This window comes from Acomys russatus, chromosome 1 (assembly GCF_903995435.1).
Source record: "Acomys russatus chromosome 1, mAcoRus1.1, whole genome shotgun sequence".
Classification (NCBI taxonomy): domain Eukaryota; kingdom Metazoa; phylum Chordata; class Mammalia; order Rodentia; family Muridae; genus Acomys; species Acomys russatus.
In genome coordinates, this window is record NC_067137.1 from 119983814 (window position 1) to 120007385 (window position 23572).

Consider the following 23572-nt stretch of genomic DNA (forward strand, 5'->3'; position numbering starts at 1 on the left):
CCAAAATAAAATAGAGTAAGAATGAAATCCCAAATTGTACAGTTTTACCTATAAAGATGCAGGAGCCAGATACTGGGGTGAAAACCTGCTAGGTCAGAGAGGCAGAGAAAGCACCCAGCTGACCCTCCTATTCAGTTCACATCTCAGAGGAAAAAGACCAAAAAGCTCACTAGCTTAGTTGACAGCTCAGGAGGGAAAGGCCAAAAAACCCAAGGCCTAAGCCTTGCTAGCTCAATGCTCAGAAAGCCCCTTCTTATCCACACTGTCCTAAATACCCTGCAACTCAAAGTCCCTCTTACTCTTTAATCCCTGACAGCTGGTTTCTTGCTCCGCCTCTTGACCTAGGGTTAACTTTATTAAATCCTGTGTGCAGGAGGAAAGCATGGTGGTGGTACACGCCTTTAATCCCTGCACTAAGGCAGAGGCAGGTGGATCAATGTGAGTTCAAGGCCAGCCTTGTCTACAAAGGAGTCCAGGACAGCCAAGACTACAAGAGAAAGCTGTGTACAGAAAGCTCTTGAATTAAAGGTGTGTTCTAGGGCTGGCTGAACACACCTTAATCACCTGTTTGCAATAAACAGAGAACTCTTGGATTAAAGGTGTGTGTTGGGGCTCAATCACACAAAAACAATAAATAGGTTTGGGGTTTTTGTTTTTCGAGACAGGGTTTCTCTGTGTAGCCTTGGCTGTCCTGGACTCGCTTTGTAGACCAGGCTGGCCTCGAACTCACATCAATCCATCTGCCTCTGGCTCCCGGGTGCTGGGATTAAAGGCCTGCGCCACCACACCTGGCCAATAAACAGGTTTTTACATTTCACAGCCTCAGGGTTCAGAATGGGATCGAATATTCTGCAGCAATGTTTGTCTTCTGCCATGTCCTGCCTTCACTCTGCCGTCATGGCAGCTCCTCATGAAGACCTTGGTCACCTGTGGAGCCAGTACCGTCTCCCTGTAGTGTTTTATCCATTGCTATCCTGGCCCTGGAGGTCAAACTCAAGAAGGACAAGAGCTATGTCCCCAGAACAGAAACTTAAAGACATGTGACCAAGTCAGTCACTGCCTCAGCAGCAAATGAACACAGAGAGACAAGAGCAGAACCGTGGCCTGTGACAGCTGTGACAGTTAAATCACCCTGGGTCCTGAGTGGCTTTGACTTCTGAGCTGGGCTATCAGCAGAGATGCTCCAAGCCAGACAAGGTCTCCTGGGTTTGTAAGTCAAAGTGTGCTAATAGTGTGGGCTACATCCTGGGTGACAGATCAGTATTGAAAAGTACATGTGCAAGTGAACAAGTTGGGTCTCCCCGAGTGCTATCAGGGATTGTACTTGGGACCCCAATTTCATAGTACATGGCAAAAGATTGCTCCCAAAGAGTTTCCAGACCGCTGAGCTCCCAGCAAGTACTCCTAGACAGAACATAGCCCACCAGTCCAGTCGGAGAAGGCCTCACCTTTGCCTAAGGCGGTCTGGAGGGGACAGGCCTGGGGGTGGGGCTTAGTTCCCTCTGAAGGGCGGGGCCTGCTCCAAGTCCAGCTTGCCCTCCTGGTACCTCTAGATCACAAGTGAATGCCAGTCTTCTGTAAAACTGGCTGCCTCAGCCTGGCCCTTAGAAACTCAGGGAGTGTGTGTAGAGGGTCGAGGCAGCAATGCTGGGACCAGCTGGGACAGGAGACTGCCCGGGACTGGGCATTCTGGAGGTCCTTGGCCTCTGAGTTAGGTAAGCCAAACCCAGAAAAGCCGCCCCATTCATGAGGCCCCACCCCCTATGGGCTCAGCTCCATCCCCAGCAAGCATCTTTCCTGCACTCCACCAGAGTCCAGCTCTCTGCTTTGAAGGCGACTCCTCCTCCACCTCAGGTCCAGCCTACATCGGTTCTTCAGCTTGCACCAACCAAAGCAGCCCCAGGCCTCCAGTAAGCCCCACCCTTCAGGCCCCACCGCTTCCCGCTCTTACCCTTTGGCTCCGTCCCGGTTGAGGAGTGCGCTGTCCCAGCCATGGCGCGGGCTATGGGACCTGAGCGGCGGCTGCTGGCCATCTACACTGGCGGCACCATCGGCATGCGGAGCGAGGGCGGAGGTGAGTCAATGTCCCTACGCCCTAGGCAGAATGGCCTCTGGGCCGGGCCACTGGGACCTTTAGGGAACTCTCATGCAAGAGGGGACTGGACCCCTCCTTCTCCCCCACCCCCACCCCGGGTAGCTGGGAGTCGGAAGCCCGGGCCCTGGAAAGGGTGAGGGGCATGGTAACTCTTTCTGCCCTGAAGTCACGGGACACAAGGACAGAGGAGGGAACAGGGACCGGTGCTCTGTTCTGTGCCCGGGCGCTGGGAAGGATGCTGGGGACCTTCCACACCCTCTAAGTCTGTGAAAGCCCTTAGAGTGAGTGCGCTTGCTTCCTTTCTTCCTTTGCGAGAGAGGCTAGTACAGCCTCAGGCAAAGCTGCTTGTTTGCTCTGTCCCTGCAGAGAACTCTCAGCTTTCCCCAGCTAAGAGTCAAGTTGGGTTGTTCTCAAGGAGCTTGGACAATAGGGTTAGGGTCTTGGAAGACACATCCTGCTGCCTTTGGTTGGGACACCCTGGCGAATGCCCTTGAGGACACCCTACTAGCAGGCGAGGCCATGGCCAATTAGCTTGGCCTTCATCGAAGCTATGGACAAAGCAATGTGACACCCATTAAGGAGCTGAGCCCTTTAGAGGGTCAGTTACTGCCTGTGGGCCTCAGGGTACTGTTGGTACTGTGGATGCTGTTGGATTGTGCTGGGGCTGCTCAGAGAGGACACCACTGAGAACACAGGCTCCTGAGGACGTGTGGCCGGACCAGGAGCAGCAGTGTGTGGGGACAGAGAGAGGAGGACTAGAGCAGGGACCAGGTGGCCTCGTCCCACCTCTTGTTGCTTTCCCTCTAGGCTTGACACGCAGGCAGTTTCAGTCCTGTTGAGTTCGGCTAGGACAGCTTAGGCTAAGGGACAGCAAGTAGACTCTGACCACAGTGCCCCCTGTGGTGGCATCATGCCCATGCCCCCATGTTCTCCCGCATGCTGTGTTTCTCTAAGAGGCTGCCAGGGCTTGATGCCCAAAACCTAGGTGCAGTGGGGTGTGGGGTTTCAGATGGGTAAAGGTCATCTGGGACCCTTAGGAGCCTGCTCCCTGCTCTGGGGGCGGGGGGGGGTGGGGGGGGGAGGGTGCACGAGCCCTGGGAAGAGATGGAGACCGGCAGGATCTGCTCTGCTTTAGAAGCTCTTCCTCAGGGTAGCAGACACTGCACCCAAAAAGCTCAGGGTGGCAGCAGTCCTCAGACCCTGGTGGAGGGGGGCAGGCAGCACCCATGGCAGAATCTTCTGGCTCTAAGCTGAGGGCTCTGCTCCCTGGACCAGCTGCTCCCAGAAATCCACCCTTGGTCTTCATGGGACCCCCCAGCCTTCGTGGGACTCCTTAGCCTTTGTGGGACACCCAGCCCCTCCCCCCACCCCCCCACTCCCGCTTCCTTCCCCCCTCTTCCCCAGGCCTGCAGCCACTGACCCTTTCCCTCTTTAGAGCAACTATAGGGAACCTTGGGCTTAGTCCTCAGGGGATAAGGGAGAACTAGAGAGGAGGTCTGGTCTTTGATGACCCCTAGGGGGATCTGCATACCTGAATGAGCAGCCATGCTAGGCCTTGGAGCCTCGGGCCTGTCTGGGGCCTGCCTGGGTCTGCCTCGGGTGTGGCTGGAGTCACTGGCTCTGAATATTCACAGGTGTGAATGGGTTTCCAGGAATGAGGCAGGAACCCAAGGCAAAGCAAGCTGGGTAATTGGAACCTGGGGCTCAGGCATGCCTCAGCCCTCTGTGTGCCCTGCTGGGGGGGGTGGTGCTGAACTGTGGGCTACAGGTCTTGCCTGCCCTGGATGGCCCCACTGGCATGAATGATTAACCAGATTGTCCCTGCTTCTGTGGGTCCTGGCCCCCAGCAAGTGGGAGTGGTGGCTTCCGCTACAGAGAAGCTGTTTAGATTGTCGCTGTTGGAACAGCTCGTGTGCCTGCTGGTAAACAGTGCCCGACACCATGTGACGAGCCCTGCCAAGGCAGGAGAGGACAGAGGTGACAGCATGGCTCACCTCTTCGCCACCCCTTTCAGGGATCCGGGAAGATGTCACAAGTCAAAAAAACATGTGTCCAGCGACCCCAAGCCTGAACCCAGGCTTGCCCCATCGACCCCCTGGGCATCCAAAGACTTCCTGTGTCAGCTAGAGCCCTCAGTGTGAAAGTTGCACAGGCCATCAGGAGGTCCTAGGCAGGGTGGACCTCAGCATCCCAGGGCTATATGCATCAGGGGTGACCTCCGTAGGAAAAGAACGCAGCTTACAAAGTCAGAACTGGGAGTGAAAGCCGGTATTAGAACATCAGGGGAAATCACAGCAAATTCTAATTAAAACACTATTGTGGAATCCAGAAAAATGGTCTTATCGGCAGCTCAGCTCCTGTCCTCCTTGGCTGTTTCTGTCACATTTCCCCCCCCCCTCCCGTCTGCCCCTTCCCCCCCCCCTCCCCAGGATCTTGTCTCGTGATAACAAGTGTTTTAGTTTCTCTCTAGGAAGAAAATCATAGGAGAGTTTAGCTCTTTCTTGGCTGGTTTTACTACTTCTCAGGTGACCCGCTTCAAAGAAGGGCTCCTAAGGCCTGTACCCTCTCAGTCCAGCCCATGATTACCCTACCACAGTGTTCCGGCCATGTGTCCCCAGAAGCCACTGTCCATGCTCAGAGGCAATAGTCCCAGCTGTAGACAGGAAAGTCTTGCCTGAGGCAAACATGTCAATAAATGCCTGGTTTGCATGCACCCCCACTTCCCCTTCCCTCAAGGTGAACTGCCAAGTGTCTGTGGGTACCCCAGGGCCACTGAGAGTGGCAGCCTTAGTGTCCTGAGGTAGCCAGCCAATCAGCACTGAGAGCCTCAGGGTCCGTCCTCTCTCTGGAGGCAAAGTTTAAAGTCTCAAGGCCTTAACAGAGAAGTTTTCCTGCCTCCTCCACCTTCTGGTGGCTGCCAGGGTGCTCGATTGGAGGCCACATTCCCCCTGTCTGTAACTCTTCTGCTCTGTCTGCTGCCTTGTCAGATGGCTCCTCTCTATGTGTCCCTTGCCCACCTTTTTCTTACAAGGACACACAGGTTGTGGCCTTTGCAGCCACCTGGAAAATCCAGCATCGTCTCTCCCTCCCTGGATATCAGATACAATTATAGCTCTGAAAACTGTCACAAAAGACAAATGTCAAGCCGGGTGCGGTGGCACACGCCTTTAATCCCAGCACTCGGGAGGCAGAGGCAGGCGGATCACTGTGAGTTTGAGGCCAGCCTGGTCTACAAAGTGAGTCCAGGACAGCCAAGGCTACATAGAGAAACTCTGTCTTGAAAAACCAACCAACCAACCCCCCCCCCCAAAAAAAAGACAAATGTCACAGGTTCCTGGGCTAGGATGTTGAGTGGCCTGGAGACTCGTGAACGTAGAAGTGGGCTGATATCCCAGTTACACCTAGGGTGGCTCACAAGGCCCACAGAGCTGACTAAACTCACAGAATTCATCTGTTTTTCTGAGCTCTGTCCACAAAACATTTCCTTAAGTGATAGCAACAGCAGCAAACTACCCTAGAGACATTTAAGGGACCCTGTGCCAGGCCAGAGGGTGGTTGGGGGCAGGAGATGCCTAAGAACCTGGGGTTCAGCGGTGCAGAGGTGGGGAACAGCTTTATCAGCTCCAAATTCTGCAGGGCTCCTGACCTGTAGCAGGGAGGCAAAGAAGCGCATCGGATTTGTGGTTTACTTGTGACCAGATCTAGCCGGCAGCAGCCAAGGGCTGGCAGGCAGCACCCAGCAGGCTAGCTGGGTAGGAGAGATGGGAGGAGGAGGGGCTGGCTGGCAGGGGACCAGGAGACAACTGACGTGCTCAAATGGCTCTGTCCTTAGACTCACCCCAAGAAATACAATGTAGTCAGGAGTAAACCTGGAGAAGGTAGGCTCCTGGTCAGGTCAGTAGGCTCCGTGTTTACCATGGCTGGTGGCGTCAGGCTGAGGCAAGCAGGGAACCTGGCTAGCAGGTCTGCAAGCTGCTTACAGTGATGTTGCAGGGCCGAGCCCTCACCTTGCTTCCCCTCTGCACCAGCTGTACCTTCTGGGTAAGTTACTGGCAGCTTGGTTCAGGCATGGTGTGGTGTGGGGAAGGAAAGTCTGCTAGGCCCACTCCCTGCTGACCCTGGCCAGACATAGGGGCTCCTCCCCCAAAGTCCCCAGAGGTGGCCACGTCCCCATACCAGTGCTTGGAAGCAAAGGGACTCTGCAGATGTGGTCAGAGAAGAGACAGAGGACTCTGGCTTTGAGGATGGGGTGTATATAAGGAACAGCTGGGGATGAGCCCGGTGGACACAGGTCCCTGTGCTTGCAGCGTGTGAGACTGACTCCTGTCGTCAAGGCTTGGCTGCAGATCCCCGGTAGCAGGCACAGTGTGCCCATCCAGGCTGGTGAAGGACCGTGGCCTTGGTAATAGTGGTGCAGTGACAGGAAAGGGTCCAGCCTGCAGAGGTTGTCCTGTACTGACACCCAGGACTGACACGACACTGCCTCCTGCTGAGGTCCCATGTGCGTCTCTAGGGGACCTTTTTGTCTTCACTGCTGTGCCCAGGGGCCAGGCATGTGAGGAGGCTCTCACAGAGGGACTGGTAGAGAGACTGCAGCTGCGTAGGTCACAGAGCTTGCAGAGGGCAACCTAGGGCGACAGCTGGCACTTCAGTCTTGTTTTCTGGGAGCCTCTGCCAGACTATAGTGCTCTGTAGGGTGTCCTAGGAGTGGGGTGTACAGTGTTTCTTAGATCCAGCTTCCTCAGATGCTAATGCAGGCTGGGTTGGGGCATTTGTGTTTGGTGACAGGGACAGGGGGCCTGAGCTGGGCCTTGGAAAAGTTGTACACAATCCATACCCTCTGGGAGTATTTGAGCTGGGCAGGCAACTCATGGAAAGGGCATTAAGACCTCTGGCATCAGAGATCGCTTCCTGGAGGGCCTGTCTCAGGCTGGACCTTGAAAGTGCCCAGTAGATGAGAAATGGGGGGCAGACAGTGCCAGCAATGTCCATAGGCACATGGGGGTAGAGCTGTGAGTGTACATGCACTCACTGGACAGGACCTGGCCCCATGGACCCCTCTTGGTGGTGGTGGTAGTGGGGGAGTCCAGACTCATTTGATACAAGCAGAGGCAGGACAGGGTAGAGTGGTGCTGGGAGCTTCTCGGACTGGCTCGGTTTAAAACTAGGATTCACTCAGGAGTCGGCTCCAAAGGAAGATGCTGAACCTCCAGGTGAACCGGCTACCTAAGTCCCCTGGGCTCTGGGTGGCAGCTGTGGCCCAGCTGAAGCCTGGCCCCAGCCCCAGAGCAGCGCCTGACACCCAGGAGGAAGGGAAGGCTGTCTGACTGCGGGAGGTTGCCACCGCCCTGGTCTGGAGCCCACACCTCACCTGAACTCTGTCTGCAGTGCTCGTACCCGGGAGAGGCCTGGCTGCCGCCCTGAGGACACTTCACATGTTCCATGATGCAGAGTATGCCGGGGCCCACCGCCTGCCCGAGGATACGCTGGTGCTGCCGTGAGTGTATATTCTTCCGGGCTCCAGGGCAGGGGTGCGGCGCAGCTGTCCTAGGAGGCAGGGGTGAGGCGCAGATGTCCTGGGAGGCAGCATGAGGCACCTTGGCACCTCCTGAGTTCCTGGGCAGGCTCTTCACCTTCTATTGGAGGTGGCTGCCTGCACAGCCGTGTGCCTGGGACTCGCTGTTTGCCATTGGTCCTCCTCTCCTCCTGCTAAGCTCTTGGGCCAGAGTAAAGGAAGCTTGCAGCAAGAGTGATGGGGGTACTAAGCCTATCAAAAGAGGCTGGGCTGACCCAGGTGGCCTATCCCACCTCAGCATGGCTGAGTGAGATAGATTCCTGCTCCACCTGAGCTGATCTTCACCTCTCCCAGAGCTGGTATAGGCCAGCCGGCCCTAGCTCTTGGAGATGCGTTCAGTCTCTGTCCCTGGAACTCCAGGTGGAAGGGAGGCTGTGTTTGTATTCACGATGTGAACTGAGACTAGTGGGGTGGAGCCCATCCACACTTAACCACACAGCTCCTTCCACATCTGAGCTCCTGCCAGACACAGCCCCTCCTAGGATGCCGCAGCCCCGCCACACCCCACCTCCTAACCCCTCCCAGGATGCTACGGCCCCGCCTATACCTCTACCTCCTAACCCCTCCCAGGATGTCATGGCCCCGCCCACACCCCCTTCCTAGCCCCTCCCATATGCCACAGCCCCGCCCACACCCAGCCTCTCCCAGGGTCACAGCCCCGCCCACACCCTGGCTAGAGGGTAGAGGTGGTGGGGCTTTGGATCCAGGAGAAAGACAGAATGGGAAACAGTTTTGCCCCCTGCAGCCCGGCCAGCCCTGACCAGAGGATCATCTACACGGTGCTTGAGTGCCAGCCACTCTTCGACTCCAGTGACATGAGCATCACTGAGTGGGTTCAGATTGGCCAAACCATAGAGGTAGAGGGTAGGAGTGTGGGCAGGGCAGAGTGTGGGACTGTCAGGGCTTCGGGCCATGGGCGGGGCTGTGGAGTGTGGGTGGGGTCAGAGGGCTGGGTTGGGTTAAGGGTGGGTCTAAAGCTGTGGGAGGCAGGGTGAGTCCTGAGGGAGGTTATGGTATGGAAGGGGCTTGAGTGTGGAGGGCCTGGAGTATAGGAGGAACTGGGGTATGGAGGGGCAAGGTGTGGGAGGGCTGAATGTGGGTGGGACTGGAGGGCGGGGCAGGCCTCCTGCAGAACACTGGGCCAGTGAGTAACTATGGGCTTGTGGTAGTCTTTGTCCACCTGAGACCTGGCAGTGACCTGCATGGCAGCCTCAGGAAGGGACTGGGTTCTGGGCCACGCACTGGGTATAGTCTGAGGCCCTTTCTGTCATACAGGTAGAGGCCAGTTGCTCATACAGTTGATCTGATTCAGTTAGCTCTGAGGTGGGTTATGTGGGGCTGACTGGCTTTATGGGCCTGACCCACACCACAAAGTCCCAACCTTAGAGTTGCCACTCAGTGGGTTTAGCACCAAAACCCCATCGCAGTGTCTGGTACTAGTAATTGTAGCAGCCAGGGCAGCTGGTTTATGGTGGAGCTCCCCCCCTCCCCCACCCCCTTCAGCTTTCCTCTTCTCCCATGACCCCAGACCCAGCTCCCAGGTGCAGCCCCAGCCCTTGCTGTCTTGAGTGGAGCACTACATTCCCTGACCAGGCCAAGCCACATGCTTGTCTGCTGCCTGGAAGGCAGCAGCCCCTACCACCACCAACTCTGAGCTGCCCATTTCAGGAGTCAGGCCATTAGTCAGCACTTGCAGGCTAGGTTGTGGTGGCCTAGGACAGTCTTCGCAGTCTCACTTGTAACTCCAGGCTAGGTCCTCTGTCATGAAGCAGGGTAGACCACATCTCAGTCTCATGAAGACTTTTTGGACGCTGCCTGGTGCTCTTCATAGCTGGGAAACTAAGCAGCTATACCTCATATGGCCAGCAGAGGGCACGCTGCTCCACGAGTCTGCCTAACTCCTCTGGCCTTTCAATGGGCCAGGAGATTCTGGCACTGCGTGGGGCCTCTTAGCCCTCAGAACTGTTGTTTGGGCAGCCACAGCTTTGGCCAGCATGCCACCAGGAAGTGATGGTTGGATACTGTCCACCAAGGCCAATTTACTCCTGGGAGGTACCAGCTGGAAATATGGGGAGCTGTTCCTAGAGCCCCAGGGACCTGCATTCCGTCTTTCTTTGAAGCAAGCTACAGTGTGGGCATGCAGGGGGCGATGAAATGGTGCCACATTCAGCCCTCTGCCAGCATCCCAGGCTTTTCCTTTCTCATGGCTTGTGAGGAGTCACCTGCCTGCAGCCATGGTCCCGGGAGAAGGCCTGTGGTGGAGAGACCTGGCCTGCCCTGAGCTCATCCCTTCCAACAGAGGCACTACACACAGTACCAGGGCTTTGTGGTCATCCATGGCACAGACACCATGGCCTTTGCTGCCTCAGTGCTCTCCTTCGTGCTGGAGAACTTGCAGAAACCCGTCATCCTCACTGGTGCCCAGGTAACATGTCCCACAGCTCTTCGGCCTTGGAGTCAGAGAACTCCCAAGGCCACAGACCCAGGTCTTGGCCAGCCCTGGGCTTCCTGCTCAGCGGCTGGTTCTGGCAGCATGCCTGCTGTGCACTGCCAGTTAGGGTGTGTGGACACTTTGCGGGGTAGTCTTGCCTGGCTGTTCCACTCTCTGCCCGACTGGGCTCTTACCAATTTCTGAGGCTAGAGGCCTATGGGTTCCTGGCAATCTTGTCCATTAAGGCCTCGAGACTACCGAGAGCCCAGCCCTTACAGCTCGGCCATGCCAGGCTTTCTTTCTTGCCTCTTCCCTCACCTGGCTTTATGCCCACTGTTCATCGCCATCACTAACACTCATCCTGGTAAGTGCACCTACAGCTGTACCTGGGGGGACTCCCTCACCTGCCTGGTCTTCCTCTTCTCTCTAATGGTGTCCATAGCAACCTCACATATGGCACCCCCTCCTCCGGCCCTAACCTAGCACACCCTTCCCCAAGCCAAAGCCAATGGAATGCCATGGCAAACAGCTCTATTTGAGTGAAGGCTGGCTTGAGGTTTCTGTTGCTATGGATGACCACTGGAGCCAATCCTACCCAAGCCCTACAAGGTCCCCCATGGGGCAGTGGCCAAGGCCTATGTACAAGAAGCTGGCATCTGGGTCCCTTTGAGCACAACCTGGCGATGCTCCACCAGGTGGGGATGTGGCTCGCTTGCCCTGGCTCAGTCACAGCTCTGGTCTGCGGGGGTCCATGACAAGTTATCCCTTATTATTCCCAGGGGAAAACTGAGGTTCAGTGTCCACAGGGTCTCCCCCTGCACTGACTACTCCTGGCTGACCATTCTCCAGCCAGCTCCTCTTGAAGACCTTGGCCTCTGAGCATCCCACAGCAGTCCTGCCCACTTGTGTCCTCTTGGGCACCGCTCAGCCACCCTAGGCGCTGTCTGTGGCATATCTAGGCAGTGGAGAGACAGGCTAGACTGCCGTACATGCTTCAGGGAGGACTCTCCACTGCAGCCCACCCAGCCACCACCCTGGGTCCCCTGCCTGGCCCAGAGCTCTTGGAATAGTGAGGGAGCTGGACTTTGCAGCCATGTGGGCTGGGGGCCAAAACTGGACCTGAGTCCCTACTGGTTCCTTCGCTTTTATGGGGACCAGATGGACAGGTGAAGGTGCCCAGGTGCAGGCAGAAGGAATGTCAGTGAGTGTCAGCCTTGAGAGTGGGTAGAAGTGGGCTAACTACCTCCCCCCACCCTCCCAGCCCAAGCCTGCCTCAGCTCCTCTCCCTGGCTGGGTCTGAGGGGCTTGCCTAGAGTGGGAAGCTGGGTGTGACCTCGAGTCCCAGGCCTCAGCCACCTGTCTGGCCTCTCCCCAGGTACCTATCCATGCGCTGTGGAACGATGGGCGTGAGAACCTTCTGGGAGCCCTGCTCATGGCTGGCCAATACATCATCCCTGAGGTATCTGGCCTGGCTGCATGAGCGACCTAGGTGGAGGGTAGAGTGGTGAATGCCAGAAAGCTTGTGGTTATGCCACATGCTGGTACCCACAGGCCAGAGGTTGGAACAGTCTTTCAAACAATTGTTCCTTCCCTTACAAGTAACACAACTGTGAAAAGCCTGGGTTTGACAAAACCAGGGAAGGAAAGCTGCCCCTCCACCAGGTTTTATGTTGTAGATATTCTACACGTGTGTTACCAACGTGTGCGTAAGCCCATGAAAATGGGCTGGGTCCACCTTAAGGCTCCTTGTCTCCCCTGGCAGAGCAGGAAGACAAGACAGGCCTGCCTCACACAGGCCAGGCTGAGAGCTGCCTTGTCTTTGGCAGTTCCCTGGACATTGGGAGGTTAGGGTTGGGAACTATGAAAGAGCAGCAGGCAGGTCAAAGGTGGTCCCCCAACCTCCTTCACCCTAGAGGAGTCTGGCGTCCCCGGTTCTTTGTACGTGTGGGCTGAGCTCACCGGCACCAGCTGAGAAGTTGCCAGGGCCTATGGCAGCCATCTGTGCATTCAGTGCCCAGGCTCCCTGGGCCCCAGGAGACCTGGGTCTTCACTGGGTGACCCGGGAGGGACACTGCCTGCTGCTTCTTGTCAAGGCTTGGTGTAGATGGCAGTGGGATTTGGGGGAGCCAGCTCTAAGCTGCTGCTTTGCCCTGCGCAGGTCTGCCTGTTCTTCCAAAACCAGCTCTTCCGGGGCAATCGGACAACCAAGGTGGATGCTAGGAGGTTTGCAGCCTTCTGCTCCCCTAACCTGCCCCCTCTGGCCACCGTGGGTGCAGATGTAACAAGTAAGAGACTCTGAGAGCAGTGCCTGCTGGCTGAGAGCAAGAGGGGGCCTGGGGCCTCATGTGTGGAGGTGGGAGCCTCCAGTGTGAACACAGGATCAGCGCTGGGGGGCCTGGGGCCTTGTGTGTGGAGGTGGTAGCCTCCAGTGTGAACACAGGATCAGTGCTGGGGGGCCTGGGGCCTCATGTGTGGAGGTGGGAGCCTCCAGTGTGAACACAGGATCAGCGCTGGGGGGCCTGGGGCCTTGTGTGTGGAGGTGGTAGCCTCCAGTGTGAACACAGGATCAGTGCTGGGGGGCCTGGGGCCTCATGTGTGGAGGTGGGAGCCTCCAGTGTGAACACAGGATCAGCGCTGGGGGGCCTGGGGCCTTGTGTGTGGAGGTGGTAGCCTCCAGTGTGAACACAGGATCAGTGCTGGGGGGACCTGGCTCTTCCCACCACATGACCCCAGTGGAGAAGTTCCTCTCTGTGACAGCCTGTGGCTCTGCTATACACACTGGTCCTTCTTAGAACCTAGCTTTTTGTATTTTAACATGGATTTCGGGAGGCCCAGGCGGTCTTGGTCCTGGAGCTTCCATAATGGCTTAGCCACTCCTTACCCTAAGTGCCGGGTGGCCTTCGATCCAGTCAGCCTCCTATCTGGGAAACTGAGCCCTTCCCTGGCCTGTCCTATCTGGCTGTAGAGGAGGCTTGACCAGGTACACCACTGCCCACTGGTCCTTACAGCCCCACATCTGCCTAGAAACGGAGGAGCTGCAGGCCCAGGTTCCGGTCCCTGCCCTACCGTCTTTGGAATTCTAAGACCTGGCTTGGGGAGGCTCTGGCAGGGCTAGGCATCTATGTGCATGGTCAGGTTGGGCTGCTAATCTAGGGGAAAGCAGCTCTTCTTGTCTGACAGGATGACTGGCAGTGTCCCAGCTCTCTAGGAGGGTGGAGGCAGCCCTAACCCACACTGCTTCTCCCCGGGCACAGCAGGTCCCGTGGGTAGGACGCAGCGTTGCTGGGACGTGCAGGTGTCTGTTCTTGGTACTCTTCCTGTGCACCAGAACCTCCAGAGAGGGCAAGGCTACTTCCTAAACACCTCCCCTTCCCCTTCCTAGGCAGAACTCCAGGGGCTCAGCTCACCCAGGCCTCCCTTTCCCCGCCTCTCACCTCGGAATCTTCTACTCAGTGAAATACCCCAGGCCCAAACACCAGGGGCTGTGGGGTGGCAGAGGGTCACTTGTTATCTGGGGCCTCACTGGAGGAAGAACCTACATTGGATGGTGTTACAGTGGTCTGGCTAGTAGCCCGTGCTGGGTGGTGGTACCAGTGGCCCAGCGAGGGGGCGCAGTGAATGTGGGCACTGCCCTGCAGCTCAGCTCTCTAAGTCTGAGTCACTCCTTATCTGGGCTCAGGATTGGAGCTTCTCCTGTGGGCAGAGAGGCCTTCGCCCTGATTCTAGAAGTCTCTGCCACGCTGGGACACCTGGGCTGCAAGCCCGGCCCAGCATAAGCTTCCCTAGCCCAGAGCTGAGGCTTGCTTCCAGTCCTGGCCCAATATCCTGATCCACCGTCCTGTATGTGTGGGTGTGTGGGAACCTGCACCTCGCCTTCTTGCTGTTGTCAAGCTGCCCAGCCGGTTCTGGCATCTCATGTGGAGAAATATGGGGTTCTGCTCAGGGTGTGGCTACAGGGCCCTGGGCAGGGACTGACGGTGGAGCTCCGGGGCTCCGGCAGCCTGCCTCCTGCCATTCCCTGCCTCCTGCCATCCATCCCTGATGATGCTTTGTGATGCTGACCTCCCACAGGCTGCTGCTGCTGACTACTCTGCATTTACCTGCTGGGAGGGGAGGGGAGCCAGGGACCACCAGTCTGCTCTGCACAGGGACACTGGGGTCAGCAGGTCTTGCTGGCCCTGCTCACTCCTGTGTGTCTATACCATCTCCCCCTCATCCTTACTTCTAGTCCCGTCCTTCAGCTGTGCCTCTGCAGGGAAGCCCCTCCCAGCCCACCAGAACAGAGGGACGGAGGGAGCCACTCCTACTGCAGAAGTGCCCTTTGGTCTCGCTGTCCACTGGCTTGGGGGGGTTTTATGCCATACCTTTAATACACAGACATGTGGACTTCAGTGCCCTTCTCTGTCTCCCAGAAGCAGCAAGGCCACCTCAGACCCTAAGCTAAGGGTGGACTAGATTACCAGGTTACGCCTGTCAGCCCAGAGCACAGCAAGGCCTATTAAAGGATTGAGATGGTGGCTTGGCTTAGCCACTGTTTCCTTCCCCCTTTGTGTCCCCAGAGTCCCTGAGGGGAGGGAGATATCCTGGCTCATCAGGAGGGTGGCTGACCATGGGGTGGTCCTTTGTCTTTGTGCTACCCCCTTCTGTGGCCATAACTCTTCTGGTGGTAACTCCCCCCCACCCCCAGCCTTATCTGTCTGCCCAGCTGAGATGCTTGCTCCTAAATTAAAGAACATCTCACACTACCATTGTGTCGGCTGATGGATGCTGGAGCTCGCAGGGTGGCCAGTTCCTTGCTTTCTCTCCTGCCCCCTCCTCCCCTTGCTCACACCCTTCAGTGTGTGTCCCGAATATTGTCTAGTTGTTTCTCACACGTGGCTTCTCTGGCAGACACAGCAGCCAGACCTCCTAAGTTTATGACCTCCCCCTGCCCCTGCGAGCACCCAGCGTAGGGTTAGGAGGATGGCAGTGTGGGCAGTCTTGGAGGAGGTGCCTGGATCTGTGGTCCTGCCCTGGCTCTGTACACAGCACCTCAAGCGAGACCATTCCTTTCTCCAGGACTCAGTTTTCTTAGGTGGGACTAGAGGTTCCTCTGGTGCTGTAATTTAGTGCAGGAAAGTCACCAACATCCCACCTCTATTGGGCTGGAGGTTTCTGGGCACCCAGGAGTCATGCACTTCAAGAGATAGCTTGTCATGGCTGCTCCTGCCCGTGTGGTTAGTGCCCGGGTGTTAACCCATCAGTGGCCTTTGATCTTACGGCTCTGGAAGGTTCCTGGCATGGCTTTGTCCAAGGGATACCGACCCCAAATTCCTACCCCTCTCTGCCTTCCCCTGGCCTGGGATTCTGCCACTGCCTAGCATGTGTGTGTGTGTGTGTGTGTGTGTGTGTGTGTGTGTTGGGGGCAGGGGATGATGGGCATTGGTAAGCCCCCAGAATTTGGGGATATATTAGATAAAGGCTTCCTTTCTTTGAAGGTGTGGGTTGAGAAGATGGATTAATTTGTTTGATGGGCAGTGGGCATAGAAGGTCCCTAGTATCCAACAAGAGAGCAACAAACTAGGCTGATCAGATGATGTTCGTGGACTTTCCTGTGGGGCCAGTAGACCGCGGCTCTAGCCTTTGCACACACCAGCCCCTTTGTCTGAAGTGCTGTCCCATCCCATATACTTTAGCTTAGTCAGATCTGATCTGTGGGTTTTCCTTCTCCCTCTTCTGTTAGCCATGATCCCAACCCTCAGCCCCATCACCCTTATCACTACCTGTGTCACCACCCTGTGGCCACTGATCTTTCTCCTAACATCTCCTCCCAGGCACTGGCTTGCTGTGGAACCTGGCACGGCCTGAGGAAGACCTGGGCTGAAGGGATTTGTTTCCTGGAGGAGGATGGGCAAGAGGGTGGGCATGAAAGACTGGAGGTGGGCGAGGCCGCAGCTTTCACACTTGCCGTCTGTCCTCAGTCAACCGTGAGCTGGTACGGAAGCCCAATGGGAAGGACCATCTGGTGGTGCACAGCAGCATGGAACGTGACGTGGGCCTACTGCGCCTCTACCCTGGGATTCCTGCCTCTCTGGTAGGGAAATCTTAGAACCAGCTGCCTACAGTGCTCTCCATGCCTCCCAGTCCTCCCTGGTGCTACGGTCTCTGTCCCAGGCCTTTCTCGGGCCAAGGTCTGGAGAAAAAAAAAGGGGGGGGGGTACCTTGCCCATATGGGCAACCTTTCCCTCTCAGCTGGGCTCCACTGGGCTGAAGTCTAGCCTGCTTGAAGGTTCAAGGCTGACCACCTAAGCTGAATGCCGGCTTGTTTGTGCAGACACTTGAGAATGCTTGTGATCACCTGGTGCCACCCTTAGGGTCTCATATTGAGGCTGGCTGGGAGTGGCTACCATTGCTGTTTTCTTTTTACATGGTGGAGGGGTCTTAGTATGTAGCTCAGGCTAGCCTGTTTGTACTCACCCCTGCTGCACCTCTCTCTGCCTTTTCTTGTCATGCTGTTGGCCCTTCCTTGCTTCCTATCTTCAGCCTCTCAACTACCGGCTGTTCCTGGGTGGCTGCAGTGCCGCCCTTACCTATTGAACGAGATGCTGGTAGGACACAGTCCTCTGTCTTTGAATGTCAGCCTGGGGAAGTCTGGGCAAGGCACGGTCTGAGGGCCTCTGAGTGTCAGGAGCCCTGCTTCTCCAGGCCAACACTGGAGGGCTAGGGGGAATATCGTGGCTCAGCTCTCCCCACAGTCAAAGAGAGTCAGGCTACCCTGAGACGGAAGTCAGACAATTGGGAAGCCTAGGATAAGCCCTGCTGTTCTTGCTGGCTGGGGTTCCCCCGATCTGTGTCCTACCTCCACAGGTCCGGACCTTCCTGCAGCCCCCACTGAAGGGTGTAGTCATGGAGACCTTCGGCTCTGGGAATGGGCCCACCAAGCCAGACCTGCTGCAGGAGCTGCGGACGGCAGCTGACCAAGGCCTGATCATTGTCAACTGCACGCATTGCCTTCAGGGGGCTGTGACTTCCAACTATGCATCTGGCATGGTGGGCCTGGGAAAAGGGGGTTATATCTCATCTGGGCTCTGCTGAGAGGTCCCTGAGCCAGCCTCCTTTTCTGGCCTGTTCATCCCCACCCCCACCCCCAATAGGCCATGGCAGGAGCTGGCATTGTCTCAGGCTTCGATATGACATCGGAGGCTGCCCTGGCCAAACTGTCCTATGTGCTGGGCCAGCCAGGGCTGAGCCTGGAAGACAGGAAGAAGGTGTGTGTACCGATGGGACTATTCCAGGGGCTCGGACTACTTCGGTGTGCACATGCATACCTGCTGGCTCCTGAGAAGGCCAGAGGGGTATTTGTGTCTGTGTTGTGGAAGTGGAAGATGAGGCCAGTGCTGACCCAGTCCACCCAGGGCATGCCCTTATCCTTCTCTGGAGAGCCTTGAGTTCTGAGTACCAGCTCAGCACCCCTCCCCCACTGCTCCTGACACCCTGCCCCGCTTCCCCCTTCCCAGGTGGGACTCAGACACACAGGGCTCCAGGTCCGCAGGTTGAGGTCTTAGGAAACCCAGAGCTTGTAGGGAGGGAGTTAGCCTTCTGTGAGGATTGTGGGTCACGCTTAGCCCTTGCTTGGGTGTCAGCCCTGGGGCAGGCCCATCTCCCTGGCCTGGGGCGCAAGTCCTCCCAGCTGGTCTGGCCTCCCTGATCCTGTGGTGGCTAAGCCCACCAGCCTCTGTATCCTTCTTTTCTAGCTGCTGGCCAAGGATCTTCGTGGGGAGATGACTCTGCCCACAATAGACGAGCACCTGTCCTTGCTGCAAGATGGCGTGCTGGGCTGCAGTGTGGAATGGCTTCTTGGTCTGAGTGGCAGCCAGGTACCAGCTGCAGTGTGTGGGCACTGGCAGGGCCTGAACACCCTCGTGGGATGGCAAGACCACCACTGTCATTGTAGCATAGGAGGAGGACCAGAAAGAAGGTGTGGGTGGGTGGTGAGGATTTGGAGGAATCGCGGGGCGGAGTTGGGCAAGGAACCTGTCTGTTCTGTGGAGATGGAAGTGATGGGGGCAGTCTGCAGGGGCTGCTGTGGTCAGTGCTGGCTGGACCTCGGACTGAGGTGAGCCTAAGCAAGGTGGGGGTTCTGTCTGTTCTGGGTGCTGAATAGTCAGGGTGGAAACTTAAGTGTGCAGAGCCAGGGGAGGGGTGGGAGGAGCTGAGCGTGACCCAGAAGGCCAGCAAGTGGCTGCTGCAGAGATGCCTTTAAGTCTGGTGGTTAATTGCTCCGCGCTGGCTGTGGGTGGCATCTGTCATTATTAGGGTGGCTGTGTGATGAGGTTCCTAGTCCAGAAGCTGTGATTAGGCCAGCATGGACGCTGGACAAAGTGACGCTACAGAAGGCCTTCTGGGGCCCTGGAAAGCCCTTGGGGGCAGGCAGTTTTCTTCCTGTAGTGAGACCTCCTACCCTACCCTGTGGGGAGATGAAGGTTCGCACAGTGAGGGGGCTGCTGGCTCTTTCTGCTCTCGCCCTGTGAATACTCACTGCCTCAAAGCACGGCAGCGGCCCATGTGACATTGCCTTCCCATTAGGAGGCTGATGCCATGAAAAATGCCCTGATGCCCAGCCTGGCCCTAGCTGCAGCTCATGCCGGTGACCTGGACACTTTGCAGGCCATTGTGGACCTGGTGAGTCCCCCACTGAGGGACAAAGCTAACCGGCAGCACATTTGCTCACATGGGCAGAACACTCTCCCCAGGGCCACATTGGGCAGTGGGGCTGCATCCTAACCCAGGGGCCCAGCTGGAAGTGGGCGGGGTGGCTCCGTGAACCCTGTTCTCATCCTTCTCAGTCCTGTATGTTGCTCACCTGTCCTCGCCTCTAGCCGGGTTTTGAGGTTGTGTGCCTTTGTGTCACCCTAGAGCAGAGACCTAAGCCTGAAGGACTATAGTGGTCAGACCCCACTGCATGTGGCTGCACGGAGGGGCCATGCCGCTGTGGTCACCATGCTGCTACAGAAGGGTGTGGATGTCAATGCCCAGGATGAGGAGGGTCAGAGCCCGCTACTGCTGGCCGTGAGGGGCAGGTACCCAGGGCCTGGGTGCTGCGGCGGGTATGAGGGCAGGGGAGCTGGAGAGAGGGTACTTGTTTGATGTGAACAAAGATAAGACCACGAACGGGGCCGGCGAGGGAGGCCTGTTTCTGCAGGGAAATCTGGAGGGGCTTCACGGAGGAGATGGCCTCAGAAGATGCTGGAAAGGAAAATGCCACTGACAAAGTATGAGGAGCTCTTGGTGACCCCCCCAGTCATCCATGTGTCCCAAGATCTGGCAGAGAAAGAGCTAGCAGAGGGACTATGATAAGCTATGTCCCGGAGGGAGGGTCCCCAACTGGCTCTCACCCCACGTGGAAGGATGGTACTTCACAATTGGGAACGCTGTCCATGTCAACTCATCCTCTCCAGTTTTGTCAGAATAGCCCTGCCCTGGAAATGCTAAGAGAGTGGGTGTTTGGGCATTACCCAACAATCTGTGAGGCAAAGGGGATGGGCCCCTGTGGGTGTCCTCCGGCCTGCCAGCCAGAGGGTCTCATGCAGGGAGGCTAGGCCACACTGTGTTGCTATCCTAGAGCCGAGAGCAGCATCGGGTACAGAAGGCACAGACGCAGTGGTGGGAGCGTCTTCCTGTGACCTCTCCTGCCAGTCCATGTGGAGGCGGCTTGGCGTAGTGTGGCGCCAGCACAGAGGCATCTCTGCCGCATCAGCTTCTCATGGGTTGCTCACGGCAATGCATAACCCACAGGGGTGTTAAGGAGTGAGGTGCTTGTGACCTGCTCAGGGCCCAGTCCTGGCCCCTCCCCAGTGAGACCCCCTGGGTCGGGGTGCTGAGACAGAGCCTTCTCAGAACGGATCTTGGAGGCTCTACCTTGGTCCTGCCCATGCGTCTGAGGGATGGGTGAGGTTGGCAGGGGCCAGGCCACACTGACAATCTGCACTTTTTCATGGCAGGCATCAGGGTGTCATTGGGCTGCTGCGGGCCGCTGGGGCTTGCCTATCTCCCCAGGAGTTGGAGGATGTTGGGACAGAGCTGTGCAGGTGATGGCCTGAGCACCAAAACTAAGGGGGACGGCCTCAGGGCTCAGGGAGGCAATGGGGCTGCTGGGAAGGCCAGGTCAGCCAGCTGGGGCTGAGGGAGAGTCCACACCCTGGTGGCATACACTGGCCTGACTGACAGAACCCTGTTATAGGGGTACCCAACAAAGCAGCCCAGCAGGAGTGTGCATGCATTGTGGACTTGGTAGGCATGAGGGAGAGGGGTAGGGAGAGTAAAGATGGAAAGAGAAGAGCAGATGTGGGCTGTGGCCATGGGCGGCAGCTAGGATTGGGTGCTCCCAGTGGTGTGTTCATCTTGCCCAGGGTGATGCCATGAGATTTCAGGCTGATTTGTTGAGACATTCTCAGTGTACTAGCCTCAGCCTCAGGCCCCTCCACTGGTCTACAGTATCCTGGAAGAGTACTGTTTGCTAAACCCCGCCCCCTTCCTAAAGATGGAGGGAGGAGTGTGGGAGAGCACAAGAGGATGGAAGCTGGCCTTAGGTGCCTTCCAAGGGTCTCCTGGGATAGCTTGGTTTAGGACTGTGCCCAGGCTAATTGGCTCCAGTAAAAGATAAAGAAACTGGGCTGGAAAGATGGCTTAGTGGTTACGAGCCCTGTCTCCTCTTTCAAAGGTCCTGAGTTCAATTCCCAGCAACCACATGGTGGCTCACAACCACCTATATTGAGATCTGGTGCCTTCTTCTGGTGTGCAAGCTCACAATGCAGGCAGAACACTATATAAATAATAAATAAATAAATCTTAAAAAAAGAGAAAGCTAGGGAAACTGAGGCAGCGTGTAGGTCCCAGGAAGCTGGGTCTAGAGTCAGCCGTTGGCAAGGATTCTGCTTTTAAGAGGCTGGGCTAAGCTGAGCTGCTAGCTGAGCTGAGGTGTGGGGAACCAGTGTAGCTGGAGATGCTTCTAGCATAATTCATTCCCAGAAATTATACAGAGCCACTTAGGGGCTGTGGCTTCCACGTGTGCCTCATCTAGCCCCAGCTAACCCAGGGTGGGGCCTGGCTCAGTGGGAATAGAGTGTGGGAGGGTGAAGACATTGTTCAGGGACAAAGCTGTTCACCCCAACCTTCCTCTACAGTGACCCCCCCCCCACACTTCTTCCCCAACAAGGATGTTCCTGAAGCCTGCTGGGGCCCAGAGACCTTTCACCTCCTGGGTTCCCTTCAGCCACTGGCTGTTGGTATTTCCTGCTGTCTTAAGATGGGCCAGACACGTCACAAAGTCTGTGTTGTGAAATATGAAACTGGCAGGGGTGTGTGTGTGTGTGTGTGTGTGTGTGTGTGTGTGTGTGTGTGTGTGCGTGCGTGCGCGCGCGTGCTCGTGCCCTTGACCTGAGTCACAGTCACACCCCATAGGTGAAACCAGACTCCAGGCCGCCCGCGGCTTAGACTCCTGCCCCAGGGCTGGGTGCTGCTGGATCAGCTGTTTGGGGCTGTCTTTGTAAGAGTGCTGGGGCACTGGGAGGGACACATACACAAGGTAGGCAGGTGAGGGGCGCAGCAGGTTCTGACAGCTTCCCTCCACACCCCCCAGGCTGGCATCCAGAGCTGACAGTGAAGGCCTGCGGGCATGGTGGCAGGCTGGGGCTGACCTAGGACAGCTGGACTATGATGGACACTGTGCCCTGCAAGTAGTGAGTGCTGACCTCCTGGACCCTCTTCTGGAGGCCTCCTGAAGGTCCTGGACCAGGAAGTGCCCATCCCTCCTAGGAACATGCTTCCCCTGGGATCAACCGAACCCATGAGGTGGTGTCCTATCAGTCCCCAGGGTTGGGGTGCTGCAGTCCAGGCAGTCCCCACAGGTCTCTCTCCCATACAGGCTGAAGCAGCTGGGTATGTAAATGTGGTGACCTTGCTACAGAGCTTTAAGGACACAGTCCATGCCCAGCCTCAGTCCCACTGAGTCCTGCGCTGCGGCTGCGCTGAAGGCCACTCAGCGAGCTCCCATTGGTCTGCAGCTGGATCCTGGCACCTGGTAACCTAGAGCCAGTTCTGGAGACAGCCTGAGGAAACGGGCAGATGGGTTGTCCAGAGCCTTTCTTGGGGACCTCTAGAAGGGACACTGTCTGCTGAAGATAGAGGCTGCTGAGGCCAGGAGAGGCCCACCTCAGACCTTCACCTTACCAGCCTTGGGCTGGGTGATTGGAAGCGCCTAGGCCCTTTCCCAGCAGCTACCCATCCCCGTTGCATTATCTGGTGGCTCTGGGACTGTCTGGATTCTGGTCACCGGGCTCCTGAGGTGGAGCTCTGCCTCTGGATGCATCATTCTTTCTACACGGACTTCTCTACACATCCACAGGAGCCTGTGATTCCAGGAAGTGTTCCGGGGCTCCCAACCTGCCACCCTGCCACCCGAGGGACCTCAGGCACATACCAGCCGCTTCTGCTAACCTGCTTCCCAGCCCGCTGGCATGACAAAACCGGGAGGTCTCTGCTGAGCAGAATGCCAATAAAGTTGTTGTGGGGACAGCTGCTGCTTGGCCTGAATGGGGCTGTGGGCTATGACTGTGTGGGCATGTGGGCATAGGCCTCGGGCTGTGGGGCAGAGAGTCATCCCCACAGCAGACAGCAGTCTGCTTGAGCAATCATCCTGACCTGGCAGGGCATGATAGGGTAGGGTGACATGAGGAGGGCCTGACCAAGCTGTCCTGCCCCGCCCCTGCCCTCACCCCCTCAGGCGGCTTCAGGGGCCCCATCTACGTGTCCTGATTCTTTTCATCTTTGGCTTAGGCACCTCTTCCGGGCAGCTGAGATGTTGAAGGGGAGTGACAGGGAGCCCTGGCATTCTGGCAGATAGTCCCCAAGCATGGGGCATTTCCAGCTTCCAACCAGCTAGCTACCTTCTGTGGCCTGGGCTGCCTATGGGGAAGGCAAGGATCCTGCCAGGCCAGCGGAGTCGGGTGGGGCAGCAAGTGGGCATCCTGACACAAGTGGGCAGCTGCAGGTCTTGGCTAAGGAAGCAGACTCTTGCTCAGCCGCCAGTCCAAACTTTAAACATCTAGCAAGACCATGGTCCTCGCCGGGCTCAGTTCCTTGGGTGTGAGGCCATGTATGGCCTTTGCCCTCCCTTGTTAGGAGCAGCTCTGTGCCTTGGGTGCCTCTACCTTGTGCCTTCATAAAGATGCTCATCTGTCCTTTGGCCCCTAGACTGAGCTTGAAAGCACTCAGGCCCCCAATGAGACTGCACTCTGAGCATGGTGGGCAAGCGTTACCCCCAAGAGCTGGCTCTTGGCATTTGGGTGAGCCAGGCTGAGACTCTCCTACCCATGCCTTAGGCTCCTCAGCCTAGTTCCCAGGCCCCGGCAGACGCTGCCCTGGCAGCCTCCCAGCTCCTCACCCAGACAGGTGTGCTCAGACCTTGCACAACCTGGTAACACCACCTGAGCAC

The 23572-nt window shown here is 57.1% G+C and overlaps 1 protein-coding gene across 1 annotated transcript; it reads left to right on the top strand.

Moving 5' to 3' along the window:
• Nucleotides 1-1797: 1797 nt before the first annotated feature.
• On the top strand, nucleotides 1798-22384 carry Aspg (asparaginase). The gene is made up of 15 exons (XM_051152131.1): nucleotides 1798-2074; nucleotides 7484-7592; nucleotides 8416-8527; nucleotides 9970-10095; nucleotides 11477-11560; nucleotides 12260-12386; nucleotides 16062-16174; nucleotides 16948-17130; nucleotides 17235-17348; nucleotides 17835-17957; nucleotides 18667-18762; nucleotides 18997-19160; nucleotides 20082-20168; nucleotides 21719-21818; nucleotides 22004-22384. The coding sequence occupies exons 1-15, from the start codon at nucleotides 1993-1995 to the stop codon at nucleotides 22085-22087; spliced, it is 1704 nt and encodes a 567-aa protein (XP_051008088.1). The 5' UTR covers nucleotides 1798-1992; the 3' UTR covers nucleotides 22088-22384.
• Nucleotides 22385-23572: the final 1188 nt, after the last annotated feature.

Excerpts from the sequence above, each read along its gene's own strand:
- Aspg (XM_051152131.1), top strand. The coding sequence starts at position 1,993 with ATGGCGCGGGCTATGGGACCTGAGCGGCGGCTGCTGGCCATCTACACT. Across the intron at positions 7,593-8,415 it reads GAGGATACGCTGGTGCTGCC|CCCGGCCAGCCCTGACCAGA; the intron begins GTGAGTGTATAT and ends TGCCCCCTGCAG. Across the intron at positions 20,169-21,718 it reads GTTGGGACAGAGCTGTGCAG|GCTGGCATCCAGAGCTGACA; the intron begins GTGATGGCCTGA and ends CACACCCCCCAG.